Source organism: Astyanax mexicanus, chromosome 6 (assembly GCF_023375975.1).
Source record: "Astyanax mexicanus isolate ESR-SI-001 chromosome 6, AstMex3_surface, whole genome shotgun sequence".
NCBI lineage: Eukaryota > Metazoa > Chordata > Actinopteri > Characiformes > Acestrorhamphidae > Astyanax > Astyanax mexicanus.
In genome coordinates, this window is record NC_064413.1 from 23714373 (window position 1) to 23734684 (window position 20312).

General features: G+C 39.7%; 1 protein-coding gene across 16 annotated transcripts in view; it reads left to right on the top strand.

The window, feature by feature from the left end:
* Window positions 1-1420: 1420 nt before the first annotated feature.
* Window positions 1421-20312, top strand: part of ptprma (protein tyrosine phosphatase receptor type Ma) — a 278929-nt gene continuing 260037 nt past the window's right edge. For 8 of the 16 annotated variants that reach the window (XM_049480692.1, XM_049480695.1, XM_049480693.1 and 5 more), the window contains exon 1: window positions 1421-2143. In XM_049480692.1, the coding sequence (XP_049336649.1) occupies window positions 2071-2143 (73 nt within the window). In that variant the 5' untranslated portion in view covers window positions 1421-2070. The remainder of the gene's footprint in view (window positions 2144-20312) is intronic. The other 8 variants (XM_049480694.1, XM_049480698.1, XM_049480701.1 and 5 more) reach the window with 2 other exon arrangements.

The following is a 20312-nucleotide window of genomic DNA, read 5'->3' on the forward strand; positions in this document are numbered from 1 at the left end:
TTTTCTTTAAAAATGGCGTGCCACTTCTTTAAGAAAGGAGCACCTAACCAGACACTTCATCATGATCTCTCCCCTGTATGGTGTTGCTCTTTATTCCTGTTTTCCTGCCCACACTTTGGGACACTGTCTATTAGGGGTGTCATAAAAGGCACTGCATAATGGCATTAATTTATACTGGCACTGAAAACCACCCGTTGATGGGTACTTATTAATACACATTATCAAATGTCTTGAATGATGTGTGAAGAGGGCACATCATCATAATCTATTGCAAGAAGGGGCAACCTAGCAGGTATTCTCTTAGCTTTGTCTCTTTTTTGCCACTTTTCAACCATGCGATTCTTTTTCAACCATGAGAGCACCCTCCTTGAGTCCACCAGTTCCCCTGACACAAAAATATGTTTGTAGACCTCAAAGCCAAAGTGTCTTCAAGTCGAAAAATGGCATTGATCTAGGAGCATTGTTTACAAGCTGAAACACTTCCACAATATTTTTTTATTGGATTAAGGTAAGGACTTTGACTTGGCTATTCCAAAACATTAACTTTATTCGTCTTGAACCATATTTTGGTATAACAACTTTTGAAAATCCTCCATTTGTACACAATCTGTTTGACTGTGGATTGGTGAAGTCCAAACCTTTTTTTTCTGATGTCCTCATAAATTTGTTTGTGAAAAGCATACTTTAATAGATGATCTTTACATAAAACAGGGTGCCCACTCACATCTGATTGTCATCCTGTTGACTGAAAACACCTGACTCAATTTTACCTGCAAACTAACCACCAATCCTAGAGGTTCTCATTTGCCACTTACCAATATGTAATATTTGACAATTTTCCTCAATAAATCAATAAGGAAAAGTATAATAATTTTGTCTATTTTTTTTAACTGGGTTTTCTTTGTCTACTTTTAGGACTGATGATGTTTTAGGTAATGTTAACACAGAAATATAGACAATTCTAAAGGGTTCACTAACTTTCAAGCACCACTGTAACTGGTGATTGACTTACTTTTCAGACTTCTGTAAACTAAAGTGGACAAAAATTAAGAGCCAGCTCTTACTTTATATCATTATGTCACTCTATGTGACCCTCGAACAATTACAAAATAACACGAGTCATCATAACGTGAAGGGTTAACCCCCCTTTGTTTATCTTGTGGATCCAGGGAGCAGCTCATATTTCAACTTTTTTCAACTCAACAAAGCTCAACAAGCTTTCCTCAACTCTGTTAGTGAACAGTTAGGCCTATGGCTCTCCGGTACAACTCCCCTCACTCACTCCACCCCTTAAAACACACACACATATACACAGAAACACACACACACACTCTCTCCCTCTCCCTCTTTCGCTCCTCCTTCCTTTTCCAGCTGCTCCTTTGAGAGCAGAAACTTCTGTATGCTCTCTCTCTCTCTTTCTCTCTCCGTGTGTAACGGTCTCGCGCAGCGCGCTGAGGAGCCGAGCCGAGCGGAGTGCGCATGCACAGCAGCCCCAAACATCTCCAAATAGTCCCCCTCAGTTAGAAAGCCGAGCCCACCGCTCACTACAGAGCTCAGAAAAAAAAAAAAACAGAGACACTTCAGGCTTATTTCTCCCCCCAAATCTGCCCCAAACCCCCTAAAAAACCCCACCCTACAGCAACCCCGCCACCAACTCATTCCAGGAGCAGCAGCAGCAGCTCCACCGACCAGCCCCGCTCCGCTCCGCTGCTGGAGAGCTCCGGTGACGTCAGCGCCGTCTCGAGAAGTCAGTCGGAGTGCGCGGAGCCGCTGGAGGGACTCACTCCTCACTCACAGTCTCTCTCTCTCACACAGTTTCAGCGAGTAGAGTTAGTAGTAGTATAGTAGTGTGTCTGCACTGTTACCGGCGGCACTGGTGGTATTTTCGGGTTTTGGGGGGCGGAAGCGGGCAGGAGGCGAGTTGTTTCCACACAGTGAGCGCGTGCGAGCCTGTATATGAGCGCGCGCGGAGAGTCGCGAGGAGCCGAGAGTGACCGTTAAAGCTGCGGAAAGAGAGACAGAGAGAAGAACGGAGCCCGTTTAACCCCGGAGCTGAGCGGGCTGAGCGCCATGGACGGAGTTTTACCTGGACTCCTGGCTCTGCTCGCGTTACTGGCTTCAGTTCGGGGACAAGTTTTCAGAGGTAGGTTAAGACCCCCGGAGTCCGGGAGGCATTTTTAAACGGGGTACGGCGGTTAAGCGGGGTCTGAAGTTGTGGGTTTCCGCTGATGTTCACAAGTTTGTCTCACTCCTCTATCCGAGCTAATAATGTCCACTAAACTCCAGTTCACTGTGTTACTGTAGCGAACTAATAGTTGTTAAATTTTACAAATAAATAAAGGCTTTGTAGTTTTTTTTAGCTGCTGGTGTTGTTCTCCTGGGTTAAGGAGAGTGAGAGTTTGTGGTTTGGGACACAGCCTAGGTGTCTGTTTTAGACCAAGACTGACTTCGAAAAAGTTTATTTTTGCATATTTGAAGGATTTTATACTTTTATGCCATCTATACTGTGTCGTAGTCAGTTTTAAGTCGGCATTTCTCGTATATCCTCAATGAATTTACCTTAGGGAACAACTTAAGCTTCAGAAAAGCGCTGTCGTTAACTACCCTCTTCAAACTGACTCCAGTAGTAAAAACGAGGAGTCTCTCTCAGTCCGCTTTGAATAGGTCCGAGGCTGTTTGGGAATAGTATTTTTGTATATTAATTTTAGCGATACAACAAGTCCAAACTCATGTTTTGTTAGTAAATATTTGTATTAAAGAGCTCTGTATTGTTGTATCATTATTAGTAGAAACTCTAATTTCAGATATTACCTAGTTTTAATATTTTTACCTGGTGATTACAACAGAGCTACAGATCTATAAATACATTCTGACTAAGAGCTTAGTTACATTCTTGATATGATGTTACCAATGATTCACTTAGAATTTCACTCTCTGTTACAGAAATTTGAGATTACTTTTCCACTATGATTTCTCTTATTGTTCTCCTCAGTTTTAATTATTTTAGCTAGAACTGGAATAAAATGACATTGCAACAATTTTGCATTCTGCAATATTTATTGTGATATAAAAAATACAGGATTTTACACGATGTCAGTAATTCACTGTGTCATAATTTTAACAGTGCACTCTGTGATCCAGTATTCGACTAAAATAAATAATATTAGGCAGATATAATCTACCCAGTGTGGTGAAAATGTCATACAAAAATAAAACAGTTTTGATTTTCCTTTTGCAGCAACAAACAAAAAGTTTAAATAAAATTTTCCTTACATAATACCGCACATCCAGCAGTGTCATTATAGTCTATACCCAAATTGTGATGACAATGCTAAATCGATATATTATGAAACATTAGTTTTAGCTTCTGGAAAGTACTTCAGCTTCAAAGCAGATTCAGCATACTGTATATGAGGACTCTGTTTGCTTTAAGAAGCTCTTTGCGAGGCTGTTTAGGAGTAAACTATAACTGTGGAACTGTGGAAAATTAACCACAATTAATGGTCTGTTAGGAAATATCTAAGCTGTTACGTCTGAAATTGGAAGAAAAGTCTGGAACTGTCAAAGATTAATTTCCTTTTTTTTATCAAGCACTTCTTCTACGTTTTTTTCCTTCAGTTTCAAATGGTTAGAGTGTCCAGCAGTTGCCTGATCCTGTGTTAACGTTAGTCCTACAGGGGCTTGTGGATGAGCTGTAATCGCCTGGAAGCCTAATCTTATCAAACCAAGCCCTTACTGCTCATACAGGGTTGGGATCTATGTTTACTCCATTGTCACAAACACCTAGATAGAGCAAAGACAGATATTTTCTGTATATAGAATAAGTAAATTAAGAGTTAATTAAGTTAATTAAGTTTTTGTATTTGACACTTTTACAAGTATGCTACTGAAGACAAAGGCAGTTAGTGGGATGTATAGCCAATTTACGCTGCTGTTTTAGCCATTTTTCTATATTGAATCACAAGGAAAATTGCTTCATTATCTGTCTATGATTTTCTACTGACTTCTGACTAATATGTAAATGTGTTGGATATTATAAGAGGGAATTTAAAAAACAACACAAGAAGTTACAAATTATTTTGGTTTAGTTGTTATGGTTTTATTACTCTAAGGTGGTTGAGTGTTTTTCATGTTCGGTTTGGTTTTGCATTTTGTATTGCGTGTTCTGTTAGTGGAGAGATGGGGTTACAGCAGATAAGCTTACTGTGTTCATCTTCAGCTCTGCAGCTACTTACTGTAATGTCTAATCTGGTAATTCTAAAACTCTTTGAGGGAGTGTAGGATGCTAGCTGACGTAAACCTGATGTCTAACTGGAAGTTCTGCAACTTAACTGTGACCAAAATAAACATTTTCTGCCTTTTGTTATTAAGGAATCCCTTTTTCAGGAACAGGAAAATACCTTTGTGTCTTAATTCAGCAGTAGAAATTAAAATAATGCAATCCTTGTTTTATTTTTGTTCTGAGTATATTCTTTGTTTGGGTGTATCATCTGTATGCTTTGAAGTTTTCTTGTAAAAAGCCAGGCCTGGATGTCTCGCCTGTTTATTGCAGTGAGCACAGCGGCCTGCTGGTGGCACCATCGTACATGTAGACCAGCAGAGCAGTCCTGACTTTGAAGCCCTGCTCTGGAGTCTGTAGTAGTAGTATAACTTTGGCACCAAGCATTCTGTGGACACACGGGAGGATATGGACACTATTAGTTTTTTTTTAGGTTTAAAGTGACAGACTTCCTTATTTTTCTAGATTATTAAGCACATACAACAAGCTCCCCAACATTATTTAGCAGGATTAGAACTATTATGTTTATTAAAAGCTGTATAAAAAGTGCTGAAGATGCAAGGTCTTCTCACAAACTCTCAAACACTTTTTCAGCCTTTCTGGTGACTAATGTCATATTTACGTAACAAATAACCCTTAGGACTACTGACCCTAAAGCATGAGTGGTGTTGCTTTGTTGTTTTGGCCGTGATGTGAAAGGATATCCTCTCTTATTCTCCCAGCTGTGTCAGATTTCACAGCCTCTTCCGTGGATTCACCATCACACTCACTGTTACAGCTGCACTGCAGACACGCAGCACATTATGTCGGTAGTTTCATTGTTCACTGTTCGCTTTGCTCTTTGCTGTTGATGTAGAACATTTATACACGTGAAAGCTGTGGGAAGACTGGGCTCCTTCTAACCGCTGTGATTTTCAGAGATAATTGGCTTCAAACCTCCAGAGTCGTGAAGGGCTCTTAAAATCAAATCGTTTTCATTTTCTACGGACTATAAAAACTTATCTAAGGTGTCAGAGGCATAAAAGCCAGTTGTCGTACTAAACATTTCCCACTGACTCTGACGTGCTTTAAATATCAGTTATATATATAAACGTGTAATTGTGCAGTCTAGTGTTATCATTCTGTCACAGGTTTCTGTGTAATCGCAGAGTTTTACCGGTAAAAAAATGAGATTCGCAGAGCAGCTGTCAGCGTGCTTTAATTGTACCATATAATGCTCTGAGTTGATCTTTTCGAGTCAATGGAGAATGAAATTGGATCTTGCTTATATGCGAGTCAGCCAGATTATAACAGCTAAAGTAATAACACTGTTAAAACACAGTATTAACTGAGAATATTGATATTGCAGCCTCTTCTCTGTTTAAGAGTTGCCTCACTCTCGCCTCACTAACCGACAGGCAGAGCGAGGAGACTCTAGTACTGTAAAGGGCATGTAGGTGACCTGCCAGTCTGAGCTGAGCATTTTTAGCATCCCATTGCAACATTCCACTGGACTGGCATGTGTAGTGGCTGAGCTCTGTAAACACCTCTGTCTGCGCGTGTGACCCCCTGCTCCTGCTCTCTTTCATACACACACAAGCACATACACACAAACATGCATTTATGACTACATGCAGATTTCTCATGTAACTACTGTATGTATGGTATTACTATAGTGAAATAGTGCTATGCTGCTAAACCATAAAAATAATTTATATGCAGTTACTAATTGTAATAGAGGTTACTAAATAGTAAACATCAGAGTCCATATACCTTATATTTTTCTTGTTGTATATATTTGCTTAGTGTGTACTAATGTGCTTTATGGGTTTAGGTACCAAAAACTATCAGGAATCTTGTTTACATGAGCATTGTATAACCTTGTTTTTTTTTTCTTTATTTTTTTTAGTACTGTGCCTTTAAAAGTGTAAAATGTAAATAATGATTGACTAGCATGTAACATGCCTGGTAAAAAAAGCAGGCTGAATAGCTTCTTGAACTCAGAACTATAAAGTAAATTGGTGAGGCTAATGTGCTATTATAGGCTGGATATGAGTGCATGTACAGTTTATTTCTAAAACAGTACTTTTAAATTGTAGTTATTTTTGTAGAATTTACTTTACAAACGAGCTCACTCCTCAGATGACTATATCATTAGGCTATTTAATTTAAAAGCAAGGCAAGTTTATATGATACAGGCAAATTATTTCAATTAATATCTAAGCAATAAGTGTATATTGCATGGATGCTGATGCTCATTTATTTCCGTTTTATGGAGATCAAATAAATTTAGACTGAATACAAATCCTACATGTCTAACTACACTAACATTCAGCTGTATTAGCTAGATATTTTAGCTAACACCAGACTGCAACATGGTGAGAAACTAGTAACTGTCTGATAAATAATAGTATAATTTACTATACAAGTTACTTGACATCTTGATTTGAAACTCAGGTACTCCATGTAGTCCAGCCGACCTGTTCTAGCCAAGATTCTTAATAACTTAAATCAATAACTACATGTAATCCTACAGTCATTTAAAAAAATATTTGAATGTGGCAAAATAACAAATGCACCAATGTTAGCTTAGGGAATGCTAACTGGTTTCATTTTGGAGATGTTGCACTGTACAAGCTTATACACAGTCATTGTATTCTAGACAGTATTAGGTCTAAAGTTCAAGGGGTTAAAAGTTCTGCGATGCCAGAATGTCTGTAATGTTTTCCTCTCATTGTGGTGATATTTTGAGAGTGAAAGACACACAAACACAGCAACACACACATAGACAAACACTGACCTCCACCGTCCTTTTTTAATAGTTTTCTCCAGCAGTCACTGGGGGCCTAGGAAAGTGTGGCGCCCCAGAAATGTTGGCGCCCTGTGCAGGGATCCCAGTTACCCATCAGGACCATGACTTTGTGAAAGATGCTGAGCAAACGTGGCCGCACTAATTAAAGTGGGCCTTGCCCTCGAGTGGGCCAAAGCGAGCATAAAAGCTAATGAATCAGCCGCTTGCCCTATTTGAGGCCTGCTGAGCAGCACGGGGTGGCCAGGTGGTCTGTTAGTGCAGCCGCATGCAATACCACCATGCTTCATAAACGAGAGCAAATAAACCAACACCAAGGCGATTAAGCACCCATAATAGAAAAGCTGCTGCTATGCCGTTCTGCCCACTGTTTACGTGAGTGGAGAGGATTCTTTTTAGGTGACTGTGTCAGTCCAAGTGCGCTCGAAAACGCTGCTAATTAATCCACAACGGGCCAGCATTGCCCCAATTTTCTAAGGCTGTTTCATTAGTGCTTTGATTATAAGCCTGGGTCATCAAAGTGCGGAGCATTCTTGGTGCTTTGTGCTGCTGCTGACGTCTTATTTTTCGCTTTTTCGAGGTGCAACCAGGTGACACACACACATACTGAGCAGGTGGCTAAGTGAACCAACCCCTCCCCAGCGCTCACCACTTGTCCCGGCGTACATCACCACAGGCGAATATCTCCATTAGTGTCTTCAGCCTGTGTCTGTGCAGCAGTGAGGAGTTTACTATGGCTCTCCACTGAGTCATTAACGGTGTGGAGGCCTACTTTAGTTCTTTAACTGTTTGCTCGACCTAATTGTGTGCAGACCCCATTGTTTTTCAAAAGGAAGCAGTAAAGGGGGCCCTTGATGTCACACGTAGGCATGGATTTTGGACAGGAAATTGGCCTGCCTCGGCACAGCTAGGCCTGCTCAACCCTAAGGCCTTAAAAAAACAACACACTGGAACAATAGTCATGTCTGTGAGCTGTTGGCTTCTAGCCGGCCAAAAAGACCCGTCCTGTGTGTCCTGTGTGTGTTCCTCTCTCTGATACAGTGACATTTTTAATTGTTGCCAAGCCTCAGTGCCCAGCATTAATCCCTGAGATTTATTTACGTCTCTGCTAAATGGAGGAGGTGTAAATATTTGCCGGTGAACGCAAGAACCATGTAGTTCCAAATTGTTTTTTTAATGATGTTCTAATTATTTCCTCACACATATTTTTTGCCCATGCTGTTGGTATTTTGTTGCAGATGAGGCAGAGGAGACCTTTTCTGAACGATTCTTTATTAGTCATTTTAATTGGACTCGATGTTTGGACGCAGGGGGTGGAGTTGGGGGGATGGCATGGATGTGGATGTGGTCTTTAGCTCAGACATGATTAACTGCTTCATGTTTACAGATGAAATTGGCGTTTTAGTGTTGCCATTCAGACTTTGCACCAACCAATTAACACCAGTCTGTTATGCCCGACTTTTTGGCCCATATGTCAACGAGGCTTGATTAGAAAACTTGGACACCAATGGAAACACACTGCTTCCCTCTGAGCTCCATCTGTATTTTTTTGACTGTGCACAAGTGCTACTTCATACACTTATGAATGTCCCACCAGGAGATTGTGTTCAGAATGACAGGGACTAATTTAAAAGCATTAATAATCCCGTCAGTGTTGCAGTGAGTGAGCAGTGGCGCTGAACCTATCTGCGTACTGGGGACTGCTTTCCTTCCATCATTCAGCCTGAATAGTGAAAACAAGACAATGTGACTTGCTAAATATACCGCAATATTTAAAACAGAGGCCTTTGGAGCTTTTTGTCTCATACCTAAATTAGCTCGTAGGGCTATGGTTTGCTTACAGTCGTAGTAAATGAAAATGAGGTGATGCTATTCATAAAGCTTCATAAATACTCAAAAAAACTTGTCCCAACAACCAGCAGCTTTGGAATATTTTATGCAGTTGCTTAATGCTCTAAAAATGTATGTAAATTATTCCTACAAACACGAAAAGATGATAAGATGATAAGATGATAGCAAAGTGTTTGCAGGTACAGTAGCTATTTTTGGTTCTAAATGTAGTTAATAATTTTCAGTTTTTGTGGGATGTGGAATTAGGTGTGGGCGATATGGCTCTAAAATAATATCACAATATTTCATGGTATTTTCACGATAACGATACTTTTGGCGATATGACAAAACACTGCATTTGATTTTTTTTTTAGAATTGTATTATTGCTTGCAATATGATATGGATAACTGAGATATTAAAAAAAATATATCAGATTTTTAACAGAAGTCAATGATCCAGAATGTCATGATATTAATAACGCACTGCAATTATCTCCATATATCCAGGATTAAAGTAAAATAAATAATACAGGACAGATATAATCTGTCTCTAGTAGATATATAATGGGAAATTAGAACAGTGTGGATTATTCATTTGCTAAAAACGGCAATAAAAATAGTACTCTGATAAGATAATGTGATGTGATATGGCACGATATTTTAGGGTATAATATCGATCACGATATTACGTTTTTTTGGCGATATTATCACGTACGACAAGGAACACCCCTATGTGGGATGTCAAGTTGAGATCTGGAAAAACAGGAGAGTGTGTACGATTGCTGGAAATGCTAAAAATGATTCACACAGAACAACATTTTACTGGTAAATGGAAGAATAAAAGAAGGAAGAAGATAAAAAAATAGCTACTGAAAGAATCTCCCAAATGTTTTTTGGATCTATGTGATGTTTTAGTATAAACATATGCTATAGAAAATAAAGTTTTTTAAGAGTTCAGCAATGTGTTCAGAATATTCCTCATGTATACCTCATGTTCCACATATGCATTAGTTTAAAAGTACCTCATAGTAGTTACTGAATTACGCATTTTAAAATCATAAGCCTAAAGTTTAATTGGTTAAAAAGGTACACTCAGCATTTTACTAGGAATCTGATAATGGAAGCAGAATTTCTTTGCATCATTGCTCTCAGTAAAATTCTCCACTCCACAGCTGACTGTACTCAGGAATAAATAGAAAGCACAGTTCCGCTGGGCCTCCACATTGCTCCCACTGTTCTCCATTTCCCACTTAATTACCTTTCCAAAAAAACTAAGCAGGGCGGCTCTGCACCTTTTCCAAACATACACAAGATAATGAAAGGAGCTTTGTAAAGAACTACTATGAATAGCAGTTAAACACTGTTACTAGGTATGACTTGCATCACTTTTAGGACAAGTCCACATTGAAGCAGTTTAGAGTATGTCTAAATACAGATTTTAGACATATAATCATACTAGATCTACCTCCTTTCTACTTATATTTACATTATTTATTACTACAGAAATGTAACTATTAATTATACTGGTATTGGCTCGCTAATGTTAAATCAACAAGTTCATTGCTTTTTGAAATTGTGTAACTGCATTGTCATGATATATTTTGATAATATAAAAGCATATTGCCTTGATAATATAATAAGTTGTGTAATAAAAAATATCTATTGTGACAAGCCTAAGCTTTGACATTAGAAAACTCAGCATGCCTCTGGCACCAGGCAATGTATTTTAAACATGTTTCTGTAGTAACTGTCTGGTAATTACCTAGCTCTTAAAAAAGTTTAGAAAAGTTCACGTAAACATTGTGGGGAAACAAATACTGTGAAACAGTATGTTCAGTGTCATGCAGAAATCGTGAGTCTGCAAAATGGTAACTTTATAGAAGAAAGAAAAAAGCAAGAATTTTTTGACTCAGTGTAAAAAAATAAAGTAAAAACAAGGACAGTGTTTTTGAGCGACAGTGACGATATATTGGTTTACATAGTAAATGAGGAATTTGACACTCATGGGTCCTGAAGGTTTAAAGGGTTATGTAAATATTACATTTATAAAATCCTAATTACACTCAGAATACAGTCAGAATATTTTGGGAACAGTTTTTTTTTGCTGAGCTGCTAAATGCGTTTATTGCTTATTTTAGGTTGAAAATTAAGCCAGCTAATTAGACTGTGAATAAAATTGCTCAGAGGTTTTTGTATCAAGTTATTTACAAAAAAATTTAAATTTTAAATAAATCACTGTTTTACGTTCAGCACATGCCTCCGCATTCTTTGGTTCCTTTGTTCTTTACACAACATAATGTATTATTGATTATTATTATTATTTCTGGGTCTTTCTCAAAAATGTTCAGTGTTCTCTTCCTTTTTTTGTGTCTTTTAGATGTGGTGTGGGCTTAGCTAGCTGGAGAGATTATAGTTGCTTAACTGATATTAGCTTTTACTCTAGCATAGATAACCACTCTCTTTTCTAGGTTTGGTGGCCTTAAGCAATGTTCAGCTTGAGATTGTATTGGACAGAGTGGACACTGGGGAAAAGAGACAGTAAAAGCCAGTCGGCTATGGATTAGCCTAGCAAGGATACCCACAAGGTGTTTCCAGTAGAGCCCCTCTGAGAGAGGGGAAGTGATTTATAAACATTATTCAAAATGTTTAAGTGGAAAATTAATATTGATATTTATAAAAAAATTTGCAAGCCTTCATATTTCATAGAGGTGAAAGTTTTGGATAATGTGCTGCACACACAGTTTAGCACCCAGTGGGGCACCCTTCTTTGCTTGAATTGATTTTATTATTGCCGAATGCATTAGGCTTGAATAAGTGTTCAAAAGAAAATGTATGTAAATATTTAATTGGCCATTATATTGTATATATACTGTACTTCATTAGCATCATTTTAATTATCCTAACTGTCCTAGGAGCCTGTCCAAGAGGATCAGTGTGTGTGCATTAGACTGGAGGAGATGAAAGCAAGGGCTTTGAGCACCCCGGGCACAAATGTGCAGCAGAGCTTAGGGAACAGCAGGTTGCTAGAGGGGGCTAGTGCTGCCGTACCCTTGAGAAGTGTACTTAACCCATATTTTTACAGTAAACATCCATATTCATAAGTGGATTATTTGCAAAGTTAGGGAAATCTCGCTGGAGAGAACCTGGCAAAATGCAGCTTATTTATTTAGAGAATGCTCCATTTTCTTTTAGTTGTCATTGCCTGACTTTTGTGTCGTTATCTCCAGGTTTAGCATGTGCTGTGTTTATTTGTGGTGCTACATGTGTCTGTTTTTGGCTTTTGGGTCATTGTTACTAGCCCCCCTCGTTTCAGACCAGAGAGGATTTATAGATGTATTAAGCACCCCGGGGCTTGGCCAACTCCTTTACACCCCATATTTCATGTGGTCTTGATTGATGAAGCCCTGTATGTATGTCATCCATTTATACAAGTAAGAGAGGGAGAGAGAGAGAGAGAGAGAAGAGAGAGAAGGGGTGTATTTTGTAAGAAATGTGAGAGGAGTCTCTGGTGGCATGGGCAAAGTTAAGTGAGGTTAAGAACACTCTTAAAATTAGAGCAGTTGAGCCTTTTAGGGGCTAAACTTGTAATCAGAAGGAGGGCCCTGGCTGAAAAGCAGGACACACTGCTTCCCAAAGCTCGGCTTTGCTGTCACTGAAGCCAGCTAAGCCCTTGTAAGTTAGAGGAATGCATACGTTTTCTTCAGCAGCCGATACTTTTAATGAAGCAGTGGGCATCTGGATCTTCTTTCAAAAAACTGCACAAATGACTTTATACTGTTACACTTCAGTGTGTGGAGAGTAAACCTATTAATTGGTAAGTTGGCAATACATATTGATGGCCTAAATAATAGATTACACTCTTTTTATTAATTTATTTAAATTGAAATGGATTTCAGTATCCCATTGTAATTATTACTGTACAGTTCTAATGTAATTAAATACACAAATCATATTGATGATTAGTTATCTTATGAATTACATTTAGATTCTCTTTCACTCTGCATTTGAAGTTTGCACTCTGGATTTTTTCTTTTTTTCCTTTTGACCAAAATGTGGCAAAATAATTTTTTTTCGGTAAAAAAATACCGGCAGCAATATTTTCTGCCCTCTAAAACCCCCTTGAAATGTTTATTGGTTTACAAAAAACTGTGCTTTAAGTTACAACATTCCTAGGTTTAGGTTTGTTTCATATACAATCTTGTTCTTTATGTATTTATTTTATTTATATGCTTATAAATACACATTTATAACATGTTGCAATTGGGACTAAATTCACCTGGATTACCATCAAAAGGGCCGAGGTGGCTGCCCTGGCCTAAAGGTTAAAGAACCGAGCTTAGGCCAAAACTGCTGATACTTATCTACCTAAGCCCTTTAAGGGTCTTACAAGAGCCTTTAACTGACCCTATTTCAAAAATCCCAACAAGAGACTAGAAAAGTGGAATCTGATATGGGATGTAAGATAAGGCTTTACACCAGTTTGATCTTCTGGACTAAAAGGAAATGGGATGGGTGAGTGAAGGAACAGCAGAGGCTGTCCACTGCTCTGGGAGTGTGTGCCCACTGCCCATATTCCATGTGTGTGAATGTTCATGCTAATTTATAAGAGCCTAAATTCACACACACACACACACACACAGTCAGATAGAGAATACATGACATTAAAAAATTTAAGGTAGATAGTTAAGTACTTTTAAACACAAACGTGATATTCATTGCAATGGCTTTTTTGAACTGTCTAAATATAAAATGACGACATGCCTTTGTTATTTCCGTTTGTAATTCTCGGGGTCACAAGCATATAAATACAAGGCTTATCTCCACACATGACTGATTTTCACATTTGAAGGCTGCACTTGGAAGTTGGCCACACATGCTCAGATATGGCTGTGTAAGCATTCACCAGCTTTATCATTTGATCATTCCTCTGGGTCTGAGAGTTTGCCCAGCTAAAACCAGACCCAGAAAGCGTGCATTGGGGTCTGTAGAACTGCTATTTCAAATGAGACTCTGAGGCTTTGGAATGGAGACATACTTATGTAGCAGTGGTCTTGCTTCAAGACATTGTGTTTTTACTGCTTGAACACAGTGTTATAGAGCACTTTCCCATGGGCTGGAGGGTTAGTCTTGCAGATCCTCTGAACTGAAGACAGTTTCCGTGGTAGCAGCCTAGCAGGACCACCAGTGCCACAGCTCAACACTCTAAAAGATTCTGTGAGAATGCAACGCCATGAAATAAGCCCTCCAAGAAGATAAACGAGGCAAATCTCCAGTGGCGAATCCAGTTGAAGCCAAACTGGGCAAATCCCTCCTCTGTTTAGATTGTTGGAAAAAAAGAAAAGGAAATCATTCTGTGTGGCGCCACTTGCTTCGCCTTTTCTTCAACTTCTTCTTCGTCTAGTACCCCAAATCCCAGAGCAGAAGACAAAAACTTGAGCGTATCTCTCTAAAACTGTCGGCTAAGAAGGGTTTGTTTGCTCATCTGCTCAACACATGCGTTGTGGATGAGCGTGAGGAATCAAGAGTTAGTACCACGGCTTTGAAGAAAAGGGCTTGTGGTTTATTTTGTAGCAGTCATGGTTGATTGTCTGCAGGTGGCTATTCTTTCTGTCTTATAGAATTGATAGAGAGAGGGCAGACAAGTTGGTGAAGGCTGGAGGACTGTGTAGAAATTGAGGCAGAAGGCTTTCCTGGAAAGGAGGATGTAGTGGAACAGGCCAGCCAGTAGTGCAAGGACACTCCAGCAGGCATTCTCAGAGACAGACATTGGCAGAGACAGACAGGAAGGTAAAATGACAGGCAGGCATGCATGCTGCTGGAGTCATAGAGCCTCAGGCTTGTCCAGGGGCACTACATTAACAGGGACAGGCCCAGGAGCCGCCCCAGAGCCATCTAGTCCTGCACTAACCCAGCTACTACTGCAGAGACCCAGAATATCTTCTCCTCACTTACTCTCTTGCACTCTGTTTCTCACTCTCTCTCAGCTCTGTGCTACATGTGGAGAGAAACATCCAGAATGACCCCTGCATTCACTTGAAATGAAACACATGAAAGTATCAAGCAAGAAGTTCTGAGGTCTTTCGAAAGTTTGTATTTAATCCTCTTAAATGCTTGAATAAGAACAGAATGTGAAAATTCATTAATACGTGAGATATGTGAGATATAGTGCATCAATATAAGAAATTAAAATATAGGCTCACTGAAACTGCAAGGGGTTAAACTATCTGATAAAAGCACCACTAATGTGCTGTGCCAGAAGCTACACAAGCTTCCCTTGGTGCACCCCCCTCCCTCCATGATATCTCCATGATATCTTTTCCAGAAACTTGCTGTGGAGCATTGTTTAGACTTAAAACATGCACAGGAGATTACATGACCTTATAAACACCAGAGTGTCCAGTAGAACCAGCCTGCCATCATTTTCTCTCAGCGAGAGAAGGACTTAATGTGAACACCCTGAAAGGGCAGAAATAATGATTTTACACACTTTAAAAAGGGTTCTTCCAAGGTTCTTTACTAGTTGTGGTTTGCATACTGTGTAACTGACTACAAGACGTTTTGCCAGGAGGAACCCACAACAAGCCTGTCTACCCTCAAAAACACATTAAAATAGATAATTAATTTATAATTTTATTTGTTGAGTAAAAGAACCTTTGTCTGGTGTATACGTGAGGTCATAGTTTAGCTCAGGCAGTTAATGAAGGTAATAGTTTCTCCCGAAAGATGGATTGAATTGGTTTGTTGATTGTTTGGCTTATATGTATGAAGTCTGGATCTGCTAATGGCTCTTAGAATTTGAAGGGTTATAAAATAAATAATTCTATTTACTTCTTCAGTCTCCAGTCTAAGCAGATAAGGTACTGTTTTTTTTCCAGAAGATTAATTGAAAGCAGTTTTTATTGATTGTTTAGTTTGTTGTATAAAGCCTGGATCTATTAATGGGGTCTTAGAATTTAAAGAGTTAATAATAATTCATTTAAGAGAAACATTTCCATGTACTGTGTATAACAGTGTACACACGAGGCCAGAGACGAGCCCATGCAATTAATGAAGGCACAAGTTTCTCCTTAAGTGAAAGGTGGATTAAACTGAAGCAGTTTGGTTTGTTGTGAGATTCTTAAGCGTTGCTTTCAAGCGTGAATGGTGCCCCAGCCCCCATGGAGGGTTTACTTAGCCAAGCTGAATAGGGGTCTCTTTTACGGCTAATAGCACTTCAGCAGCTGATTTCAGCCATGAACTTTTTCATAGCCCCTGTTTAGTCACTGGAGGGGAGGCGATATCAAACAGCGGGAATCGCCATCCTGCCTGCTTAGGGGGGAACGGTGCTCTGTGAGGACCCCCATACACACACAGCTCAATAAATAATTCAAAGGGCTGGATGTGGAGACGTGACGAACATTCAGATCCCAGCGGCTCCCTTTCTACCCGCTAACTCCATTCTACCTTTACAAACCAGGTTACTTCTTTTTCCAGCAGTCCCTGTGCTCTCCTGGGCCCATTTAGCCCAGAGTGACCCAGCACCTCCCCTTCCATCGGCACAGGAGGAGAGGCTGCCGCTGCCGGTGCTTCTCTACTAAGACCCCCGGTGAGGAGCCGTGAAAGGTTAGACACAGAAAGACTCAGGCACAGCTTCGTTCTATGGCTTAGACAGCCTGGCTTATGAACGTGCTAAAATCAAAAGCGCTTTCCCTTTTTTCTTTTTCTTTTCTGATCCAAATCCCACCCTTAAGCTTCTGAGTGGAAGTGGGGAAAACTTGGAGCTTTTTGCTCTTTCTTGCACCTGACTGTCATAACTGTTTCATGCTTGGACTGAGGTGTGAGTGTCATATTTAGAAAGTCATATATACACGCTTCCCATTCTCATGCTGGTGTGAGACCACATTAAGATACTAGGACGAAGAGTGTTTGGTTGTATGTTGTGACGATGGTGATTCAGACTAACTTATTAGTTTCTATGTATTTAATAAAAAGAAAATCTTATTCAGCTATTTGTATACTTAAGTATACACCCATGAGGTTTAACCCTGCCTGAACCTGTTGGCAGGTCCAGATTTTCATTCCTTCATATGAAACCTCTAATTTTACTATTTTACTGTTACTATGCAAGCTCTCCATCGCAGAGCCCTCTATGAATGTTCTACAGTATCAGAGTGTTCTAAAATGTAAAATTGGGAAATCATCTGTCCAAATCTGGAACTTAAACATCAAACAACTGAAATAATGCTGCATGAAGGAGGAAAATCTGGACCCAGTCAATAGTCGGGTTTCCAGCCAAATGTTTCACAAAAATTACAGAGTACAGAATTTCAGAAAAATCAGTCCACTACAGTTATGCAAATAAACTTTACATGATGGCATTAGATGTTGGCCACCATGAGCAGGAGTGGCTGTTTACAGTTCATAGACACCAAGCAGGACAAGCTGTGCCCACCTAATGAGAGCTGAAATCTCTGTGCACCCACAAAGATGCCCACAACACATCTGACAGTTCTGGGAGAACAGTGCAGAGCATTTTTCAGGCTAGGCTTTGGATTCTGCATTTCAGAATGTCTAAAGCAACCTCTGAAAGGCTGTGTTGTGATCGGACCATCCATAGGACCAGTTGTTTCCAGTCACCGCCCCCCCCATGACAACTGATCAGAGAATCACCACTGTTTTATACGAGATGGACACTTACGCAGAATATAGGGCAGTGAGAAAAGTTTGCCACAAGAGTAACAACAGTTCATCATTGTTTAGCAAGAATGACACTAATAAAATGTGAGGATGTATTACTGAATGCAGTGAAAGCACTTACAGCTGAATATGTCCTAACCTTTTTCTCACATACAAATACAGTTGTGTACATTTTACAAGTAATGTTTTAAAAGACATTCCCTTTGTTCTATTAGTTAAATTTGTTCTCTCTTAATATTTTAAAAACAAAGATCAAATCTTACAATGTTTATGCTAAAATAAACAAAGTATTTGTGTTCTCCTATTTTTTTTTACACCTGTAGATGGGAAACGTACAGATCACATTATGACATCACCTGTATTCCTATTATAAATACTCCATACGTCATTTTTTCTGATCAGCAAGTCTTAGAATGTGGCTGTACAAAGGAGCTTAAAGGATTAAGATGCTAAATGCTTTTGTAAGTCTCTATCCCACTGTCTGTACCTTCTGAAACCTGATTAATCAATGGTTTGTTGTCTGGATGCAGATGTTTCGGCCCCCTCAGAGCAATGAGTTCGACTTTCACTCACTGTCGCTCTCTGTGTCTCTCTCCCTCCCTCTTCAACAAGGCCTACGTCTACAGGCATGGATGGATGTCCTATTATCTGTACACTAAAGAGCAGGCTTAAGCTGATAGCTGATGCTTTAATGAAACTGTGACACCACTAATTGCCGGAGCGAGGAGTGGAGGGGTGTGGGCTCCTCTATGGCCTGTCAGCAGTGTGGCAGCAGACAATGGCCCTGCCGCTCCCTCTCCTCAGTGCAAGCCATCAACTGGTGCTGCTTTTGTACAGTGCTCCGGTGCTGCAGCTTTCCATTTCTGTTCGCTCCCCTACAGCCTCTGCGTCCAGCTGAAGGTTAGATTGCAAAAGGAGGCGGATCTGGGGAGATGGAGAACACCACGGTTAGTGTCAGAAACGTGGAGCTCTGTGGTCGGCCTCGGCCTGTTCAGAGAGTGTGTCAGAGCAAGGCCTGTGATTATAAACACAGAAGAAGCAGGGGAGTCTGATCATGACATTACAGAGGAGTCTTGGCTCTGCATTTACATTCTAGTGTGTGTTTGTGTACATACATGCTGATTTGTGATGATACATGAGTGAGTTATGGTGCTTTTACTGGGGTTTTGTGTACGGCATGAAGGCCTATGCAGTGTGGCAATGTTTAGTTAAGTGGGGAATACATTACAGCTTTCGAGTAAGAGTAAAGGGGTTACATGAACCTGTTAATGCCTAAGTAAGCAAAAAAAGTATGGAAGAAATTGGCATGTAGAGCATGCAGGTCTTATGGAAAAATTTAAAAAGATTTATTTGAATGACACTCCTATTCATAGCGACTTGCACAGGCATGTAAAAGTAGTGTTAATAGTCTCAGTCAATTACTTTTTTGTGTAGCATGGCAAGGCTGTGTTGTTACCAACTATGCTACCCCAATCACCAATAGAAACATTCAGTTTGATGTGTTGCTTCATAAAGTATCAGGTAATTACACCTCACAACCTACGCAAGTGTGGGAATGTCCAAGTTGTCTCTTGGGGTAACACTTTTGAGATATTAGAGTATTAAAATAAAGATTATAAAAAAAAGATGAAAAGAGAAGCAGAATAATTAATTTAATCCATATTACATAAAAGGATAGCTAATAGTGCATACGTGATCAAATCTAAATTTTACTGTGATTGGTCTGTATGCTTACAGCACACTACAATCCTTTTGATTGGTTAAACACTGAACTGCCCAGCCATCAAGATTTCTAATACCTTTACAGATACATTTGCTGCTGTGCTCTTTCCTGATGGCTTATGAAACAACACAAGTACAAATATTCTTCTTTTAAACACAGATGTATTTTACCTTCCGACTCCCAGATTTACATGGCTCTGAAAACGTAGACACTGCCTCTCTTTGTCCCACAAGGATGAGGCTTGTCACATGTGTGCCACGCTTGCTTGACAACATTGTTCTTGTGAGGCAGCGATACAGAAGCGAATTCACAATGAGGCTGCTCGGGATGAGACCTTTGTGAATGTGCTGGGGAAACAGGCCGAGGGTCTTCAGAGGCAGCCCCTTGCCTGCTGGCGGCTGAAGATGACCTTCTCGCGGCGGGAGAGCGGCAGGAATACCACTCCACCGACAAAAGGCGAGAGATCTGTGGTTCTCCTGGATTGTGTCTCCATTGGGGCAGGCAGGGTGGCAGCTCTGACCTTTTACAGACATTTGGCTGTGTTTGTATGTGTGTGTGTGTACATGTGCATGTGTGTGCGTGTGTATATGCTTCCGCATATACACACTAGGGGTGTCACGATTCTCTAAATCCTCGATTCGATTTCATTTTCGATTTGAGGGTCACGATTCGATTCGATTCTCGATTTTCTTGTTTTTTTTTCTTGTTATTATTTTATGCCTCATAAAATTTAAATAATATATTTATTATTATTATTATTATTATTATTATTATTATTATTATTATAAATATTATAAATATTATTATTATTATTTATTAAGATATATATGGTAATGCCATCTAGTGACTTTTTTTGGTAGCAACAGTGTGCACTATTAAAACAAGCAGTTTATCAGAGCTGTGTGTGGATGGCTGGTGAAACTGCTCATTACATGAAGCTGCAGTTCTTCATCCAACCACTAGTCGGAGCTGCAGCAGCACAAGCCCCGCTCTCTTCACTCAGTCACTACTTCAGT